Source organism: Lagenorhynchus albirostris, chromosome 4 (genome assembly GCF_949774975.1).
Source record: "Lagenorhynchus albirostris chromosome 4, mLagAlb1.1, whole genome shotgun sequence".
Taxonomy (NCBI): domain Eukaryota; kingdom Metazoa; phylum Chordata; class Mammalia; order Artiodactyla; family Delphinidae; genus Lagenorhynchus; species Lagenorhynchus albirostris.
In genome coordinates this window covers 96935992-96956954 of record NC_083098.1, presented here as the reverse complement: position 1 = coordinate 96956954, position 20963 = coordinate 96935992, and the positions used below count along the sequence as shown (strand labels likewise).

At 37.5% G+C, this 20963-nt stretch overlaps 1 protein-coding gene across 1 annotated transcript in view; it reads right to left on the bottom strand.

Moving 5' to 3' along the window:
• The window catches only part of SEPSECS (Sep (O-phosphoserine) tRNA:Sec (selenocysteine) tRNA synthase), a 35676-nt gene that overhangs the window by 5517 nt on the left and 9196 nt on the right, over window positions 1-20963 (bottom strand). Inside the window, exons 6-8 of the mRNA XM_060147336.1 lie at window positions 20058-20160; window positions 13346-13475; window positions 13122-13213 (exon numbers count right to left, since the gene is read on the bottom strand). Coding sequence (XP_060003319.1) covers window positions 13122-13213; window positions 13346-13475; window positions 20058-20160 — 325 coding nt within the window. The remainder of the gene's footprint in view (window positions 1-13121; window positions 13214-13345; window positions 13476-20057; window positions 20161-20963) is intronic.

The window sequence follows — 20963 nt, the reverse complement described above, 5'->3', positions numbered from 1 at the left end:
CACAATATAGAAAGATTTAAAGCTGCCAGAATTATCAGAAACCACAGGATTTAAAGGTAAAGAACAGCACATTTCCTGCTCTGGGGCTATCACATATCTATCACAAATCCTCCAGGGCTACCAAATCACAGAACCTCCAGGGCTACCACTCTAGTCCAAGCAGCCATTAACCTCTCCCCTGGACCACAGCAATAGATTCTAAATGACTTCTCTGCCTACTTTCCCATCCCTCCAGACAGAGGCCACAGTGGTCTCTCAAAAACATGAGTCAGATCATATCCCTCCCAATGACTTCCTCCTGTAAGTGTTAAAAAAATCAAACTCTTCATCCACGTGATACACCCCAGCCAACACACTCAACTCAGTGACAGTCATTCCCTCCACTCACTATATGCTAGCCACATCAGCCTCCTTTCCAATCCCTGAACATGTCAGAACCTTTGTGCCTGTTTCCCCTGGACTTGGAAAGCTCTTCTCCCAGATGATTCCAAGAGTGGTCCCTTTTGTCACAATGTAAGGAGACCTTTCTTTATTACTTCCCTGTTAAAGTAGCTCTCCGACTCTGCCCACCCCCAACTCCCAATCTCCCTCCAACACCATTACCTATTTTGGTTCCTTCACTATACTTATCACAGTCTGAAATTTCTCTTTAATTTGCTTAAATAAATATTGCCTATGACTACCTATTAGAATGGAAAAACTCCTTGAAAGCGGGGACTTTCTATCTTCTTCACCACTGCTTTCCTAACAGCAAGAAAAACATGCCAGACTTTTAGTATGTGTCAGACTTAGGAAGAGGCAGTTTAAAAATGTACTTCCTTTAAATATTATAAACTTAAAACTAACAATTCCCTTAACTCAATTAAAAGAACACGGCATCTAAAAACTAAAAATTGTATTCTTGATCCTACTCTGAAAAATAGTGTATACCCATAGTAAAAAATAAAAATACATATATTTTACAAGTACAAAATCTCATGTGCACGTGTATGTGAGAATTTAATAAACCTACAAATAAATATTAAGTTGGCAACTGTTTGACCTAAAATTGTATTTTCTTCTCCTAGTAAGCACTTTAAAAGTGTTGAAACGAAAATCTGCCCAAGTGAGTCTGCAGCTGAACAAAACCCATTTGCACTGACCTCCTCCAGCCACAGTCAAAACATAAAAACTCTAATGATGCACCAAAGAGCCAAGGGCCAACGGAGTACCCAAGTGGAGACAGGAGGAAATGATACTTCAACTTCAAAGGCCACATAAGCGGCTTCAGTTTTCTCTAAGGTGAGGGTTGGATAGTCTGATCCCACAGTGAGACCCAGAGTAGCTTTTTCATTTCTAAAGTACGTAGTAGATGACTAACTCCAGCTTTTGTTAGGTAAAGGTTTTAAAAAGAGGGAAATTCTTACCAGGTTTATGAATTATTAATGAGTCTCCTTAAGACCACAAACATTTTTATCCTTGTCAACACAGTATATTTTATATTCTGAACTAAAAAAACTTTAATAGTCATTCTTAAATTTTTAGGATATTTTACAAGATCAATTCTCAGCATGCCAGAATGATGAAATCTTAGATCACTAAAATGTACTGATTCTTTTTATATTCAAAAAGTTAACGCCCACATCTGTCATACTGAATGAAGCTATAAGTAAACATACTGTTATATGTAATAAGTCTTTCTCTTTTGTCATTAAAAAAAGTGTATAGAAATCCTTAAGGATGCATATGTTATCACCACTTGCAGAAACAGAAAAAAGAGTAGGCATCTTTTCTTAGACATATAAAGATTTCCTGGCCCCTCCTTCTTAAACTAATATTGATGTTCACTTCAGAAGGTGAAACAATAAGAAAATCAAATGAAATTTAAAAATCAAGAGTTTTTCCTGCAACTCAAACAATTCATAATCTTTTAGTACCACACCAGAGTTAATGAAGAGTGGAATTCCTAGGTTTCATTTATATTTTCATCTACTATGAAGTAACTAGATCATAATTTAAATGCTCAGTGTTGGGAATTCCTTGGCAGTCCAGTGGTTAGGACTTGGCACTTTCACTGCTGAAGGCCTGGGTTCAATCTGGTCGGAGATCTAAGATCCCACAAGCCATGTGGCGAGGCCAAAAATAAAATAAAATAAAATAAATGCTCAGCGTTGTTTAAAAAAGAAAAAAGGAGTCACACATTTTAACTTAGATATTAACTGTTGATTCTTCTTCATTATATTATACACCAAAGTCTTAATCTGCATCTAATTCTTACTCTCAAATTCATTAACCTCTCATAAGCAGAAACAAATCTGATAACCAGGAAATGCCTTTTACAGACTCCTACATTTTCCCCCCTAACAACAAAAAAACTTATTTCAATTGTGAGGGCCAATTTAGAATATTATTCTATCTAGTCATGGCTGCCACAATAATCACCAATGCAGTTACACTTGTAGTGTGAAAGGAATCTGATGAGTAGTTAATTTGTCCTTAATTTGTACTTAGCTATTTCTTAAAAAGAAAAAAAAAAAAATGTTTCCTCAGTAACACCCCTAGAGGGTGCTTTTAAATTTACTAATGCATACGTGGCTATTAAAAAACAAATTTTCCCAATGTTAAATTTCAATATTTAACAAATTAGTTCTAACCAGTTCTATCAATGACTTGCTAATGCCACTACAACTGTAGCTAACATTAGGATAAAAATCTTCAGACTAAACATGATAGTAACTCAATCACATATCACTAGTAAATGGGAGTAAACAAAAAAGAATATATTAGTGAGTCAAGTTCACATCCATCTGCAAATATTTTTAGTATCTCTACTCCATATAAAGTGTTATGATAGGTAATCCAATAAGCAAAGCAGTTTACAATATCTTAAAGCTCAAAGTACTGAATCCTACAGTATTTCTCATATTAAGGTCCTAAATGCTCTCCCATTGATATCACTACATTTTAAAAATATCATTTAAGAGACTGTACCACTATTTCCTACACTATTTCCTACACTAATACTTAGCTAAGCAGTTTTTATCTGATATATCAAAGGTACTCCAGAACCTGCACTATTTTTTGCTACAGTTAGATCTATAACTGACATCTATTATAAAATACTTCCGTAAAGGGAGAAATTTATAAGCACCCCAAGCAAATGTATACAGAAAGATCTTACTTAAAAGAAATGAAATATTATCGATTTTCTATGTCTCTTGTGCTGTATTTAACTTAATTTTAAAAGACTCTTCACTAGAGATAAACTGAACTGTATACCTGAATGCTAACGTCAGCTACATTTCTAGAAAAAAAATATAAAACCTTTACACCATAATTCAAGATGTTAATGGAAGAGAAGCTGAATTATATTAAGCATTATCTTTCGTATAGTCTTTTGCAAATTGATTTGCAGTTGTGAAGCCCAGCATCTAGCTTATCCCTTCCCATAACCCAAAGATGTGCATCATTCACTAAATTCTAAAGAAAAAGGTCTTATGCTTATACTGCTTCATATTACAGGATAAGATAAAAGAGAACTTCACATATTATTACAATATGCCTCATAAGGTGAGTAATACAGAAAAAAGGAAACATAACAAGTAGTCTGGTATTTCATTGATAACATGGAAGGTTGGATGGACAACGGACTGTTGGTATGTATCCACACACACAGATGTCCTTAAGTGAAGACAACGGTACTAAATGAGGGATGCTGCTATCTATAACCGTGGCCAGGCCACAGTGTCCAGGCATACTCCTTGCATCACAGGCTAAAGCACTGCTTTCAAACTCTTCTGTTGAAGCCCCATATCCAAGCCTGAAATCTGACACTTCTGTTGAGATTCAACTACTCTACTTTCAGGGCTGCAAATCTTCTAAGTTCCCAAACTTAGCTTTATTATAGGATATTGTTTGAAACTGTATGTCTTATGTTCTCCAAGTTTCAGCTAACAAATTCCAGCCACAGGAGCAGCCAGTCCTCTGTCATTCCTCTTCTGAGCTTGTCCAGTTCAGCAGATAGTTGCAACAATGAATGATTATCTGCCTGCCCTGTTCAGCAAAGCACTCTTCTAAAAGTAAAGCTAAGCAGAATTATAATGATCTTCTCCAGAACCAAATGTGAAGAATGAACGTCTAAGACTGATCTTTCCTTCTGCATAGAGCAACTCAAAGAAATAATTTCTTCAATTTTCACCCCTTTTCTTAAAAGCCTCTTCAGTTAAACTTCCTGGTCACTTCTCCCCTCAATGAAGCAGATGTGTTGATCAGGAAGGGGCTAAGAGCAAAGAGGTTCAATTCACACCCAGAGTTCCACTCTCTTTGATCCTTTCACCCTTCAAAAAAAAAAAAAGGCTTGAGAAGGAATGGCTTCAAGCTGAGTTCTTGTCTTCCTCTACTGTGAAAAAGATAAAGCCTTTTTGGAAGATGTAGAGCTAGATGAAATAAACTAAAAATATCATTGTGGTGAATAAGGGCAAGGAATAAAAAAAAATCCTAAGTTGTCTTTTAACACTCCTTTTTTAGTAGGCAATAACACCAATAATATAAAGAGGAGCTCTCAGTGATGGTATATAAATAGCTCTGGCTGGAGCAAAATAGCTTTGCCTCAGCTTCTCCAGAGCTAAACCAATAAACTATCACGATTAAATTTTCACAGTTCAAAAGCAAGTCCATTTAAACAAAAGAGGCCTTTACTTCTGCAACAAATCCAATAAAAAAACAATATTTATGCTACATATATGCAATTATGGTTTATGGAGGACATCCACATTTTTCAACAAAAAGACTTTCCTGTTGAATGAAGTTGTTAAAAAGCAAACTTTATGCTCTTACAATGATAGCGTTCTCAAAGTTCTCAAATGAGCATTTTTATACTCTGACAATTACTACTATAGATAGTCTCTGTTCTAAATAAATTCTATACAAAGAATTTTAAATAAAACCAATGAATACATTAGAGCCTTTGGGGTTTTACACACCTCCACTAGATAAGAATAGAGGTCAGGAGATTATCACTTTTATGGCTCAAATGCTTAGCACACAGCAGGTAAACACTTCCACAACAGTGGATGGGTGACTGGAAGCAGTGGGAAGAGTGGGAAGACAGAAAGTGCAGAGGCTTTAGCATCACCTAGACTTGGGTTCTGGCACTTATATGTGCTCCTTGGGTAAGTATACTTGTTCTAGCCTCAATTTCATCTGTAAAATGGGGATAATACCTACCTCAGAAACTGGCTCTGAGTAGTACATGAAATGAATAATGAATTCATTATAATGAAAATAATGAATTCATTATAATGAATATAATGAACCTAGCAGAATTCCTGGCATACAGCAGACATTCATAAAAATATTAGTTTCCTACCCACCTACTTTTCCCTTAGCCTAAAATAGTTTTCAGGTTGAAATAACTAACATTAGCTAGCAGGACTCCTACAGACACATGCTAATAACCTGCAGCTATAATCCTATTCTTGTCCTGTCCCTGTTCATTTCACTCTACACTATCTAGATAAAGAAAAAGAACAAAGTTCTGGATGTTACAAAGCGAGTTACCGCTTGACATCTAAAATGGAGTCTAATTCATAACACTAAAAACATAAAATTTCCCCACAAAATATTTACCTGATGATTAATAAAGGACAAAGTCACAATGAAAAGCAGAGCTGGGCAGCCTACTCGATCCATTCACCAGCTGAGCTACATATTGCTGCAGGTCAGTCTCAAAGAAGGTGGATTTTCATTCTTGCTAAGCAAAACGTACACCTGCATGGGCCTTTGGTATCACCTAAAAGTAGCTGAAAATTTTAAAGTCAAACCCTAAATGTCAATGGTCAGAAGAAGCATGGCATAAAAGAAATTCTTAGATTCCAAAAAGATGACAGAACACCCCTAATATCAACAATTCCAAAATCCTTAGGGGTAAGAAAAAGTACTTTTGGAAGAGGAGTATCCACTAGGGAGGAAGCCCTACTCCCAGAAGTACAGTGCCTGTTACATACAACAGGTAATCACCATTTTAACTTACTCCTTTTCACAAGTTTTCAACTATATCCATATGGAGAAATGTCTCTATAAGAACATCTAAGTCACAATGGAAGTCAGTATCAAAATGTTATTTACTTTCTGCCTAATTTTATAGAAAGATACTTATTGTGTGTAAAGCAAGAAAAGACTGTACAACAGTGGACCTGTGTGTTCCCAAATGCCCTGCATTAGTTCATTCTATAAACATCTGATGAGCGTCTACTACATAACAAGCAAAGGATGCTAAGAATAAAGGGATCAATCGGCAAACTCCAAAGTAGGCAGTAATCTACTAGACTACCCAAAATCAAGGATCAAGTTTCACTTCAGACACCTGATGGTAATTTTTTAGGGATGTGCATTCAAACAGTCAGTTTAATTTGCTAATTAAATAAGTTTACTATCAAATTACTCAAGACTTATATTAGTTTATATAGCAAATATTTAATATTATTAGCTATTATTATTTACAGTTTCAATTCAAGAAGAACAAAAACAGGAAAAACTAAATAGTATGTTTATTTGATATTATAATAACAGCATATAAAAATTTTAAAAATTTGCATCTATATAATAAAGTATAGTTTTAAAATGTCTAACTTAAAACTCTGTGTAATGGTTTTATTGTTTGAGCTACATATTCTATTTACTTAGTTTAAAAATGAAATTTTAGCCAAACCTGCAGACTGATCAATATAAGGTAAAAAGTAGCTACGGTATAAGAAAAGATTATAACTATGACAACTAAAAATACCAGAAATAAATAGAAAACTAACAAGTTATATTTTCAAGCTTTGATATTTGCAGTATTTGTGCAGTTCACCTCAAACTCCATGAAATATTATCTATGTATAAGCATTAAAATGCTATGATATATTCCTCTCCAAGTTTCTGTTACAGATACAAGCGACCTGGGTGCCCCCAAATAATGGGTTTTAAACTTGGGTGTGCCTCAGATTTATCAGGGAAGTTTGGTTGAAATGCAGTGTCTAAGCCCCACTCCAGACCTACTGAATCTGAACTTACCCTAAAGGAAAGTGATCTAAATCACAAAATCTCCAACAATTGCACAATACTTTGCTTTCCAGACTCAGTCTAAAATACCCTTTAAGAATTCTACACTTACACTAGTCATCAATTCTAGCCTACAATTAAACCATGGGGGCCACTTAATCAGTGCACGAGTTGCATTTTCATAGAATAGATGTCACTTCTTCTAGCGACCCTTGGCCCTGTGAGAGCTGGGCTAGGTGCCCCAGCTAAGGTTAGGTGATATATGCTCTCATATACTCTGCTTGTTCTTTCATAACTCTCATCAGACTTGTAATTATTTATTTAATATGTAGATTTCCCCGACTACAATTTCCTTAAGGGTAACAACTATGTCAGTCTTGTTTGTAAATTTAACCTTAGGGCCTATGCATAAACATTTCTTTGCTTGAATGAATGAACGAGCAGGGGCCAATGCTGCTCAGGTAATGTGGGACCAGACCACAAAGGATCACGATGGATCATAATGGGAGGCTAAGGAGTTTGGACTTTGTCTTACAGGCAACCAAAACCCAAAGCGGAATAACTTGAAGAAAGGTGCATTTTTAGAATATAATCTTTTTTTGGGGGGGGGGGTCATGCTGAGCGGCTTGTGGGATCTTAGTTCCCTGACCTGGGATTGAACGTGCGCCCTTGGCAGTGAAAGTGCACAGTCTTAACCACTGGACCAAAAGGGACTTCCCCATTTTAAGAATATAACCTGGCACTGCTCTACAACATGACAAATTAGAGTAGACCAAGACTGGGGATCAGGAGAAGAGTTAGTAAGTTATTGTAACTATCCAGGTGTGATATGGTAAGGGCTTTAGTTAGGGAGTTGTGGCAGGGACAATTGAAAAGAAGAAATGAATGTTTGAAACATTATGAAGGGTATAAGAGGAATCAAAAGTATCAGCATTAGACAAACTATTATATACAGAATGGATAAACAACAAGGTCCTACTGTATAGCACAAGGAACTATATTCAATATCCTATAATAAACCATAATGGAAAAAATATGAAAAAGAATATATGTATAACTGAATCACTTTGCTGCACATCAGAAACTAATATAACATTGTAAGTTAAGTATACTTCAATGGAAAAAAAAAAGAAGTATCAGCATTAGAAATCTAGTTTAAAACGAAAGAGGTAATTTATTGGTCATATAACAGCCAGTTCTACAAGCAGGTAAGGCTGGATCCAGAGACTCAAATGACTCTCAGTTCTGTTTTCCCTCTTATGTTCTCTACTCTAAAGAAGGCTTTCTTGGCATGGCCAGAAATATGGTGGCTGAGAGTCGTAAGATTACATCCTTACAGTTTACTATCTGCAAAGCAACAGACACAACATCTCTAAATGAACTATCATATCTGCTGGAAGGACTCTATCTCCACATGTCCACCTGCGAACGAGGCTAGCCAGATCACATGCCCACCCCTAAGAAAGAGGAGAAGGGACCCTGTGATTGACAGTCTCACCAGGACCACCTGGAGTCAGAGAGGGAGTTCCCCAGCAACAGTGGTTCTGCACAAGCAAATAGTGTATATCTAAAATACAACTGAGCTTTCTTGGCCAAAGCTGCTAAATGTATTATTGCTTTTGCATCCTCTGGATATTAGTAGACCTAGGTCTTCAGATTTATAGCTATTTAAAGTAGCTACATTGCTACCAAACTACATTATTTACCTATATAAAAAAAAAAGTACAGTTTAGAGGTTTAAAGAGAGAGCATCAGAAGCCCAACTGCCTAGATTTAAACCCATGTCCCACAATTTACCTCATACATATTACTTCTCTGTCACTACGTTTCCTGTGAAAATGAGGATAACACTTCACAGGGCTGCTGTGAGGATTAAATGAATACATGACAAAGTGCTTCAAGGAGAGCCTGCCACATGGTAAGTGCTCAATATTAGGGGCTATAACTTCATATATATACATAAGTGTATCTACACATATATGGTATCTGCTAGATAACACAAGCCCTGCATTGAAAGACTATGTTAAGCATGATTTTTACATGAAACTTTTCTACCCAGTAGTCAAACCTTAGTGCTCACTCTACCTGACCTATCAGTGGCACTGGGCAATCACACTTCCCTCCTTGATACACTTCCTTCACTTGGCTTCTAGGACTCCACGCTCTTGCTTTCCCTCCTTCTCAGTCTCCTTTTCTGGTCTCTTTCCTTCTCCCAGACCTCTTAATGTTGGAGTGCCCCAGAGCTCAGTCCCCACACTTCTTTTCTGTTTAGACTCATTCTCTTAAAATCTCAGCTAATCTCTTAGCCAATTAACTCCCCCAATATTTTATGTTCAGCTCAGCTCTCTCTCTTAACACCAGACTCGTATCGTGCTCCATACCTACATCTCTACCTAGACATCAGAGGACATCCTGATTTCAACTTTGTCTGAAACTGAACTCTTGGCCTTCCCCTCCAACCCACGGGCTTCCCCATCTCAGTTAATGGCTCTTCCATTCTTCCAAATGCTCAGGTCAAAAACCTCAGAATTATTCTTGATGTCTCTCTTTCACTCACAAGACATTCATCTGGAATTCCTGTTGGCTCAATCTTCAAAAGAGAGCTAGAATCCAACCACTTCCATCACCTCTACTGGCACCATCTAGATCCAAGTCAACATCACTTCTTGATTTCTGCAAAAGCTCAACTTCTACCCTTGTCCCCCTAATTTATTCTCAACACGGTAACCAGAGCGATCCTTCAACCAGAGGATCCTTCAAGGATCCTTTATGTCTTTCCTGATATAAATCAGATCACATTACTCCTCTATTCAAAACCCTCCAATGGTTCTCTATCTATCTCACTCAGAATATGAGGCAAAGACCTTATATGGCCTAGAAAGCCCTCCATGACCGGCCCACCCCCATTACCATCCTGACTTCAACTCTCACAACTCTCCTTGATCACGCTGCTCCAACCATACTGGCCTCTTCTCTGCTTCTCAAACGCACTGACTCGACCCTGATTCCTGGTACTGGCTTTTTACCTGAAACACTCTTCTCCATCATACATGTATACTCCCTCAAACTTCTTCAAGTCAACTCAAATATGTTCTCAACGAGGCCTGCACTAACCACATTTAAAAAATCAGTCCTCACCACTTCCCCCCTTGTTTTACTTTATTCTTTTCTTCCACAGCACTTTCAGCTTTATAATTTATGTATTAAACAAACATTTATATTTTATGTGATTTGTTTATTGCTGGTGTCCTCCATATGAAATGCAAGCTCCAGAAGAGCAGGTATCTTTGTCTATTTTATTGACTGCTCTATCAACATTATGTGCCTGACACATAACAGATGCTCAACAGATATTTAGTAAATTAAGTATTTACTCAATGAAACTTATCCTACACTCAACTTTACCTACTTTGAGTTTCAAAGAAACACACTAGTCCATACTGTAGACCATGCTACTTTAAATGGGCTTGTCATTGTTCAGATGGGGGGTGGGAGGGGTCAAAACAGCTTAATAGGGGTGGAAATGGATAGGAGGTACCATGAAACTGAAGAGACCATCATCTTAAAATTTTCAAACTTAAAAAAGTTTGATTTATAAATTACCCATATGATTTGTGCTGGATTACTAAATTACAGGCCAATTCCCATGATTATAACGCTCAAGGCCCAGAAAGTAGCTGTTTTATTTCAGGAAATATTCTACAATCTTTTAGAACTAGAAGTGGCCTGAGATAGTAACTGTTTCTTTCACAAGTAATGAAATAAAATCTGTGAGTTCAAGAACCTTTTCCATAGGGAAACAACTAGTGATAGGAGAGCTAAGACTCACTGACATCGGATACAACTCAACTCTCATACAGAGAGATGATGGCTTTCCACATCTATAAACAGTCTTCATCTGTCATACGGAGAAAGGCCCTTGAAAGATTCTGCTGAGGTTTTCTCCTGGCCAGGACAAGATGATTACTTCTTGGAGTTTATCAAACTGGAGTGTTAGTCTAATCATTTAAAATTTCTTTTCAGGCATAATTTACATATAGTACAATTTCAGGTGTCCACTTTTACGAATTTTGACAAACATATACAGTCATGAAACTACTCCCACTATCAAGATACAAAACATTTCACTGCCATTAATAGTCCCCTCCCCCAACCCAAGCCTCTAGCGTCCAGTGATCTTTTCTCTGTCCTGATGTTTTTTTGCCTTTTCCAGGATGGCATATAAATAAACCATATAATATGTAGCCTTTCAAGCCAGGCTTATTTCATTTAGTGTAATGCATCTGAGAGTTGTTACAGTATTGCATATATCATTAGTTTGTTCCTTTTTATTGCTGAGTATGTACATACCACAGTTTGTTCATACCCCAGATGATGGACACTTGAGTTGTTTCCAGGTTTTGGCAATTAAGAATAAAATCACCATGAACATTCACATAAAGGTTTTTGTACAGATACAAATTTTCATTTCTCTTGAGTAAACAGCTAAGAGTGGGACAGCTAGTTTATGTGGTAAGTAAATGTTTATAAGGAACTGCCAAAGTGTTTTCCAAAGTTGCTGTATCATTTTGCATTCCTATCAGCAACATCTGAGAGTTCTACTTGCTTGACATCCTTGCCAGTGTTGTCTGTTTTCATTGTTTGTTTGTTTGTTTAATATTAGCCCTTTTCCTAGGTGTGTAGTGGTATCTCACTGTGGTTTTTTTTTTTTTTGCGGTACGCGGGCCTCTCACCGCTGTGGCCTCTCCCGTCGCGGAGCACAGGCTCCGGACGCGCAGGCTCAGCGGCCATGGCTCACAGGCGCAGCCGCTCCGCGGCATGTGGGATCTTCCCGGACCGGGGCACGAACCCGCGTCCCCTGCATTGGCAGGCGGACTCTCAACCACTGCGCCACCAGGGAAGCCCTCTCACTGTGGTTTTAATCTGCATTCCCCTAATGACTGAGGTTGAGCATCTTTTCCTATATCACGTAAATCTTAAGAGATGTCCTAACAATGGAAAGTAAATAATTACCTTCCTATGCATTGAATTACTGAGGAGAAAGGGACTAGGGTAAAACAGGGCACAGAAAACGTTAAACTTCTGTTACACATTCATAAGGCTGTTGAGAGGATTCATCAGATGACGTACATGAAAATACTTTAAATATGTAAATTACTATTATAAATCTAAGGGACTGTAATTGCTACAAAGTGTTAGAAAGTTATACAGATACAAAAACTGCACCAGGGGCCTCTAGCTCTCCCAGATGGGAGATGAATAAAACATCTTAGTCTGATCTGCCCTACCAACATTGTCTGTCTACAATTTTGGAGTTGCCCCTGAATTAAGCTAGTTTTTAGTGCTGGAGACAAAGTCCAATTTTTTTTTTTTTTTTTTTGCGGTACGCAGGCCTCTCACTGTTGTGGCCTCTCCCGTTGCGGAGCACAGGCTCCAGACACGCAGGCTCAGTGGCCATGGCTCACGGGCCTAGCTGCTCTGTGGCACGTGGGTTCTTCCCAGACTGGGGCACAAACCCATGTCCCCTGCATCGGCAGGCGGACTCTCAACCACTGCGCCACCAGGGAAGCCCACAAAGTCCTATTTTTAAGCACAAATGTCACTTTTCTTTTCATAATCAACATAATCAATGAGTTCAGCATTCTAATAATGCCAAGGGATGGACTTAGTATTTTAGAATGAGAAGCTGGCCAACATCTGACCTGGCTCTTCCTCCTGCAACTGACATGTCACACCTAAACAAATCTTCAGCCTTCCAAAACTAAAAAGAAAAAAATTTGTCCATTTGTCTTTTAAGAGCCTCTACCTATAAGTGATAAATGAATTAAATTTTACGGAAATAATAAGAATCCCTGATGCAGGAGTTTCTTAAGACAAAAACAAACACAAAAGCAAAAATCACTTTTCCAAGATTCCTCAGGATATCTGAATAGACAGGATAACAATGATTAATTAAAAACCATCCAGATCAAAGTAAATCCCCTAGGACTTTGCTAGGTATCTACATCCCAATGTGATAAACCAACAGACAAAAACACCAATACTTTGGAGTACTGTTTTAGTCAACGGTATTGTTTACACCTAACGGGAAAGCTTACCTTTCTTTCTTTTAATAGCTTCTTGTAGCCATTCGATCCAAGTGATAATAAAGTAATAAGGACATCTAAAGAAGGTGAAGCTGAAGCTCTTCCTGAAATAAGGATGATAAGTTACATTCAGAAGGGGAAAAAGCTTTGTAAATTAAGATTTATTACAGTAGCCTATGTACAAATGGATTTTTGTTTGTTAGTTACTTTTTCTGAAGAGCAGCTGATTTATTTACCTGGATACATCTTGCTTATTTCCTGAATGAAGGAATCATTAAAGCCAGCAATTATAGCGCCACCTACTGGAACCATAAAATTTTTGTCCAAGCTCTGAACGAAAGCGTCTATTCTACCAACCCGAGCCCCCTAGAATGGAATAAGATGTAGTATTACATATTTAGAAGAAGAGACAGCAACTGCTATTAATAAATACCATTAAAACAATGCAAAGAAACAAAAACCAGATGAAAGATTTTCATTTTCTTTGTACCGATGCCAGTAAAATATTTTTAAGCGTTAAACTGAGTTTTTAAATGCTGCTCCTTATAGGTGGAAGACCACTTTATAGTTACAAGCTGCTTTCACACATAAATCATTTAATTTCACACCAAGCCTGTGAGGAAGGCAGAGTTTCAGTATCAGTTCAGGTGGGAACTACACTGAAACAGAACTTTTCACCTTAAAATTGAGTAAGAGAGAGTGAATTTCTCCCATGCCTTTCATCTGTGCTCTTCTATTTGACAATAAATAACAACAGTGGGTCCTACAACTATTAAGTAATTTTAAACACCCTCTGTGAGTTCACGAGTGGCCACCATAATCTAATGGACTGTAGCCACCCACGCTGCCAATCAATAAGTTATACATTAAGTGCCTCTCTTTGATGCTTGGATAATCTACTAACCTGCGTGACCACTTTAAGCAACAAGCTCTGCTCCTACCACCACTTGGATAATAAAGGAGAAAAGAAAAATTTTATTTTTAACTTCAACTAATGGAATTGTTTTGGCATACTCTTGGCATAAGAGTTTCTACGTAAGAGTTTCTACATAACTTATGTTTCCTAATGTTATAATCTTAGATGATCTCATTCCACTGCAAATGAACTTCAAGTGAAAATCTAGTATTCTGGTGAAAGACGGAATACTTGCTAGAAATGTAAAACTAAGCTCTAGTCCCATGCGACATAGTCTATAACCTTCTGCCTAATGTGATTCAATTTCCTCCTCTTAAAAACTAAGATACTATCTAAACTTCAACTAAGATAGTTTTTTTCTTTATCTGTAGCCACAGATTTTCAATCTGTATTCACAATCTACATTCCTATTAATATTGTAACCCTATTTGACCTTCATCCTCCCACTTTATATCCACATCCATAGCTGAGGGAGAATAGAAGGAGCAGATAGAAGAGAACAGAAGTAGCCTAATCTAAGAGGCCAGATCCAGGCCATAGGTAGAAGCAGCAAAAGCAGAAAAGGGAAGGGGCACAGACAACTTCGGAGGCTATCGCATGATTGTTTAAATCTTAACCTTCCCCTGTCATTCTCCTTTCTAACTTCCTCATAAACTATGATCAGAGAAAATCTCACCTTATCACAGGAAAACAGAGAGAAGCATATGAGACTAATTGAATAAATAACTGAAAACCATGCAAAGTAGCACATAAAAATAAAGTGGAACAGTCAGAGTTGCCTTTTTATTAACACTTAAGTAGTGCCCGAGGTTTCCTGAGAGAAATCCGAACCTAAATTAGGAGGAGTACTAAGAGAGCAATCAGTGCACCAGACTTTGCTAGAACCCCTTCATCACTAAAACACAGAAGCATTCAAAGGGTAGCAAATTCTGTGGCAAGAAAACAAACAGGCTGGACCCAACCTCAGGAACGGTGTATAGACCTCATTCTCCACACTAAAGTCTGGGGCCATTAATGAGGAGGAGAGAAAAACACCAGAAGGCTGGAAGGGCTTAAACAGAATAGGAAACACAGGAGAAGTAAACGGTTGCCATTTATCAGTTCATCCATTCACTCATTTATTCAGGGAACAAATATTTGGGCACCTATCATCTGCCGAACATTGTTCCAGGTTCTGGGCATAGCAGCAGTGAATAAAACAGATCATTGTTCATATAATAATTACAGCCAAAATTTACTAAGAACTTACTATGCATCAGGCACTGTTCTAAGCACTTTACATTCTTAACTCAGTTAACCAATGCAATAGCTATCTGGGCAGATGCCACAATAATAGCTATTTCACAGATGAGAAAATTAAGGCACAGTGAAATTAAAGTGACATGCCCAAGGTCAGAAATGTAGTTAATAGCACAGCTGAGATTCAAATCCAGGCAGTTAAAGCACCTTACTGAAAGTCACCCAGGCAAAAACCTAGGTAGTCAGGATGAAGAGTCCATGTTTAAAAAATAAAATATTGGGCTTCCCTGGTGGCACAGTGGGTGAGAGTCTGCCTGCCAATGCAGGGGACACGGGCTCATGCCCCGGTCTGGAAAGATCCCACATGCCGTGGAGCGGCTGGGCCCATGAGCCATGGCCGCTGAGCCTGCGCGTCCGGAGCCTGTGCTCCGCAACGGGAGAGGCCACAGCAGTGAGAGGCCCGCGTACCGCAAAAAAAATAAATAAATAAAAGTAAAATATTATTCCTATGGCATTTCCATCCTTCCAGCAACTCAGGCCAAAAGTCTTGGAGTCCCTGAATCCTCATTTCCTCGTTCCTTGCATCTGGTTCATCAGCATACCGTGTAAGATCGACTCTCAAAATACATCTGAATCCAACCATTTCTTAACACCTTAACAGCAACCACCCTGGCCCATGCCACCAACGCATCTCATGTGGGCTACTGCAACAGCGTTCCCCGTTTGCCTTCCTACAGGCCATTCCCCACAGCGCAGCCGTCACACGTCACTCTCCTGCTCAAAACCCTCCAATGGCTGATGACCATATCAAGAATAAAATCTCAAATCTTTAACACACCTCAATTAACACACCTCAAATTTCTTTACGACCACTGCTGCTCTCATTTGCCCTGGTCCGGCCACGCTGGCCTCTTGCTATTCTTCATGCATTCCAAGCACATCCCGGCCTCAATGTCTTGGCATTTGATGTTACCTTCTGTCTGGAATCTCTCCAGAGAGCTGCCCAGCTCATGCCTTCATAACACTCGGGGCTCTGCTCAAATGTTACTTCTCAGAGAGGACTTCCTGGATCACACCATCTGATACTCCTCCCCCACAAATACTAGAGCATTTATCAAGACCTGTCATCCTTATTGTTTACTGTCTGCTTCTGTTCCATGAGGATAAAGATTTTGTTGTATTTACTACTGCATCCCCAGTGCCTACCCTGCTGCCTGGCACATCCGTGGGAACCCTGCAAATATCAGTTGAATGAACTGACAATTAGGTCTATGAATAACTAGTATAACACCTACTTCTCTCAAATTCTCAATAAACAAAAGCTGCTGCTTCCCACACTTGGGGAGCCTTACAATCCTTAATTCTATGTATTTTTGTGACTCTACTACAACCCTCTCTATTAACGTGTCCTCACATCCATATTCCATGAGTCTCCTAAATTAGTCAGTTTAGTATATGTCAGAAGTATAGGTTCTGCAAAGCTAATTTCCTGGGGACTACATATGCATATCAGAATGCTCTATATGCTCAGCATTGAGTCATTCTGGGACATTGCCCTAAAAAAAAAAAATTCTGAAACATTTTAGTTATACCTCTTTCTTCATTATTTGCTTGATTATTATAATACTATCTTCTCAAGAAAGCTTCCCAGTTTTAGTACTTTGATTTTTAGACAAAGATAAAGGGATTTGGAATCACACTGAACTATATGGGCCATTTTGCAGCTTGGGACCTTAGGCAAGTCACTTAATACTTCCGAGTTTGTTTCCTCACTTGTAGAACGGAAACAATGAGAAGTACACCTTAAACTGTTAGGATTAAGTTAATAAACTTTACAAGTCTAGCAGGGGGCTTCCCTGGTGGTGCAGTGGTTGAGAGTCCGCCTGCCGATGCAGGGGATGCAGGGGATACGGGTTCGTGCCCCGGTCCAGGAAGATCCCACATGCCGCGGAGCGGCTGGGCACGTGAGCCACGGCTGCTGGCCTGTGCATCTGGAGCCTGTGCTCCGCAATGGGAGAGGCCACAACAGTGAGAGGCCCGCGTACCGCAAAAAAAAAAAAAAAAAAAAATCTAGCAGGATGCCTGACACATGGTGCGTATGGGTACTCAGTAAATGGTATGTACAACTGATAAAAACTACTGAGATAAATTAAAGCTAATTTTAATTTTTTAGAATGTCATGAAACAACTAGCACTGAATAAGACCCAAGTATTTATTTGGCTGAAAGCAATAGGGACACCATCTCTTTTTGTGAGGGCCAATTTTTATGTACTGCTTTTTTTTTTTTTAAAGAAATGTCCATTCTAGAAGGTAATACAGTATCTGCAACAATACAACAGCTACCTTATAAAAATTCATTTACCATCTTATAGTGTTATTTTCTGGTTAAAATTTTAGTAAAACCACCTCACGAATTAAGAGAGGTGATGACAAAGTAGGGTATTCGTGATGCACAACTCCATGGGCAGCTTTCATATTGTATCCTGGAGCTTGTTTTCATTTAAGAGTCTTAATCTCTTCAATTACACCACCAAATTTTCTAGTATTCAAAACTATGTCATGAGCACCAAAACAATGAGCACTGCTGAGTTAAGTACATAACATATGGGTAAATGTTAAGGAGCCATTAAACTGATCAATGAAGACTTTATAAGCATGTGGAGAGTACAGAAATATAATCTAAGTTTATATTTAAGTTTAAAAATTAAATATGCTTTTGACTACATTTTAGAAAGTTAATACTAAATGTACACAATGGCTATAACCATGTAAAAAGCAATATGTATATGTATTAAAGAAAGAGAAAAAAGGGATACACAAATTATTAAGGGTAATTGTTAGGGTAACAGGGTTATGAGTGATCTTCTATCCCTTCCTCACTTTTCTAAACTTTTAGGAATGCTAGAATATCTGACTTTTAAAAGAATTAAGGCTGCTAAAAATTAAAGTGGAGGAGAAAGGAAAAAGGGGAGGAGGAATAAAAATGAATCACTGAAATAGTATGTTTTTTCAAGATTTCCAGCATAGCTAACTGTACAACCTTCCTCTGCTACCATTCAAATTAGATATAATCTAGTCTGAAACTGTGATAAGCCTTAAAAAGTTAAGGAATAATGCAAAAGGATACCAAGGAAACAGTAAATGGTCTTCCTCAAAGGTTTTAAGAAACCCTCGAATACCATGCATACGACCACTCCACCTCTGGACTTCTTTTGTTATGTAAACTAATCTATTTCCTTATTGATTAAGCTAATTTGGGTTGGGTTTTTGTTACTTGCAGTCAGTTACATACTAACTGGTACAAACTTTGAGTAAAGAAATTAAGCAAATCAGCTAATACTACTGTATAAACCATATTTATATCAGAGATAATACTAGTACTCAAAATAACAAAAAAGAAAACAAAAAAAATTATGAGATAGGATCTACAGGGCTAAGGAGCACTCACCACCACATGGCAGAAGGCCACAGATAATCTGTGAGTAACTCTTCTCCACATATCACATGTGTGTCAAAACTGAATATTTGACTAACGTCATTATGCACGCAAATCATAAAATTCATATCATACCCAGATAATATCTATCCATATCCTGATATAGTGTGAATAATTAATCACTGTAAGTAAATGTAATACATCATTTATTCATTCAATTGTTTGAGTAACCAATTATTGAGTGTCAGTTATGTACCAGGTACTGTCCTAAGTATTGAGGACACAACAGTGAACAAAACAAAGTCCTTTCCCTAACAGAACCTTAATTCTAATCACTACCAATAAGTAGACAGTAAACAAACATCATATCAAATGGTGACAAGTGCTATGGAGAAAAAGAGCAAGAGGCCATCAATTTCAAGAAGCACCATTACCTTACATACCACTAGGTAAGAATAAACATTGCCAATTAACATTATAAGACACCTCAATTTCAGAGATATAACATGGAAAAATGTGTACTTTAAAATCAATGAATATGGCAAAACAGAAAAAGAGGGATAGAAAATGCTGGCAAGGAAGAAGGTGTTATTTTAGATAAGGTGTCTGAGAAAGTCTCATCAATCTAAAGAAAGTCAGGTAACAAGCCACGCAACTCTCTTGAAAAGCAACCTAACAAGAGGTATGAGCCGGAGTGGGGTGCACACGCGTAGCACAAGAGAGGAAGAGAAAGGAGGCAAATGTGCCAAGAGGGTGGGTAAGAGGGAGAGCAGCAGGAAATGAAATCAGGGAAGCTGCAGATGCCTGGACACAGAGCCATGGCTGTGTGGGATGGGACTCTTACTCTGAGTGGGACTCTTACCCTGAGTGGGATGGGAAGCTCAGACATGTTTTAAAAATAAGAATCTAAAACAGATGACTGGGATCTAGGTGATGCTTATAAAAATAAAAAAAAATAAAATCACAGTTTTTAAAAACCTGCCAACTCCATAGTTATACGCTAGAATGTTTATAAATGAAGTCATTTTCACTAATCAATATAGTTTTAAAAACACTATAACCCACTATATTAGAAAAATGAAAAAAACATTGGCAATGGAACATTCTCAGAAAGTTAAAAAAATAAGCTACTAAAGTATTTCCACGTTGGTGCTGACCAAAACTATAGTCCAATGACACTAGCAAAGAATAATGACTTTTACTGAGTGACTACTGGGTGCAAATTTCTAATGCTCCATGAATTAGAAGATGCTAGATTAACCGTTTTTCTGTATTAGGTTGTAAGAAACACAAAGTAATAATCCCAAATATGTTAAAATCCATTTTTCCCTGACATATCTTTGGAAACTCTCTTACCTGCTGAATGAGGTGCATGCACTTTGAAGACTGCACTCCATACGCATTGTTAACTATATGTGGAATGTCATAATTAGCACAAATCACAGCCAGTTCTTCTAATCTATAAACATATTCAATAGAAAGACATATTCATACTCTGTCTTAATAAATTACGAGAAAACGTTTTTAATTTAATAGTTATCCTTAAAGTATACTAGGGGAAAAAAAAGACAAACTGAAATTTCTACAGCAGTATTTTAGCATATAGTTTGGCACCTTGGAAATGCATAGCAGGCATTTAAGGATAAACTTGAAAAAGCTTTTAAATTAATGTCACCAATAAATAAGAAAATGTGTATTTAGAAAAATCTTACATAGATAGTAGCTTTTAAATCACCTGAAAATTTCCTATATAAAAAGCAAGAAGCAGATTATTTATAAAGACCTCTTACAAGGTTGATATGCTCATTTTTAAATGCTTTCGGTTGCTTATCATCCTAAGCTAATGTCCGCAAAATAATCAGCATATCTTGAAATGTTAAGAAATCTCACATTAAGCATCTCATAAAGTAAAAAATACATTTTCAAATAGATTTTAATGTATTAAAAAATACAGAACATTAAAATATTTCAGTACCAAAATAACATTTTCCAACAACTTGGATACTAAAGAATCTTTTAAATAGCTGCTGGTTTTAAATTCACTCGTACTCCTTCATTTGACACTCCCCATATTAAAACAATCTGAGAGTCTAACTTTATACAAGTAAGGTAATAAATTTCAATTAGAGTGTAATAAATGATGTTCCTTTGCAAAACCAAATAATACTTGTGACTGAAGTCATCTCTAACAGAAATGTCTTCAAACTATGAAGGTAAAACTAAATCCTATGGTTTGATAAAATTAATTTTTAAAAAATGTTC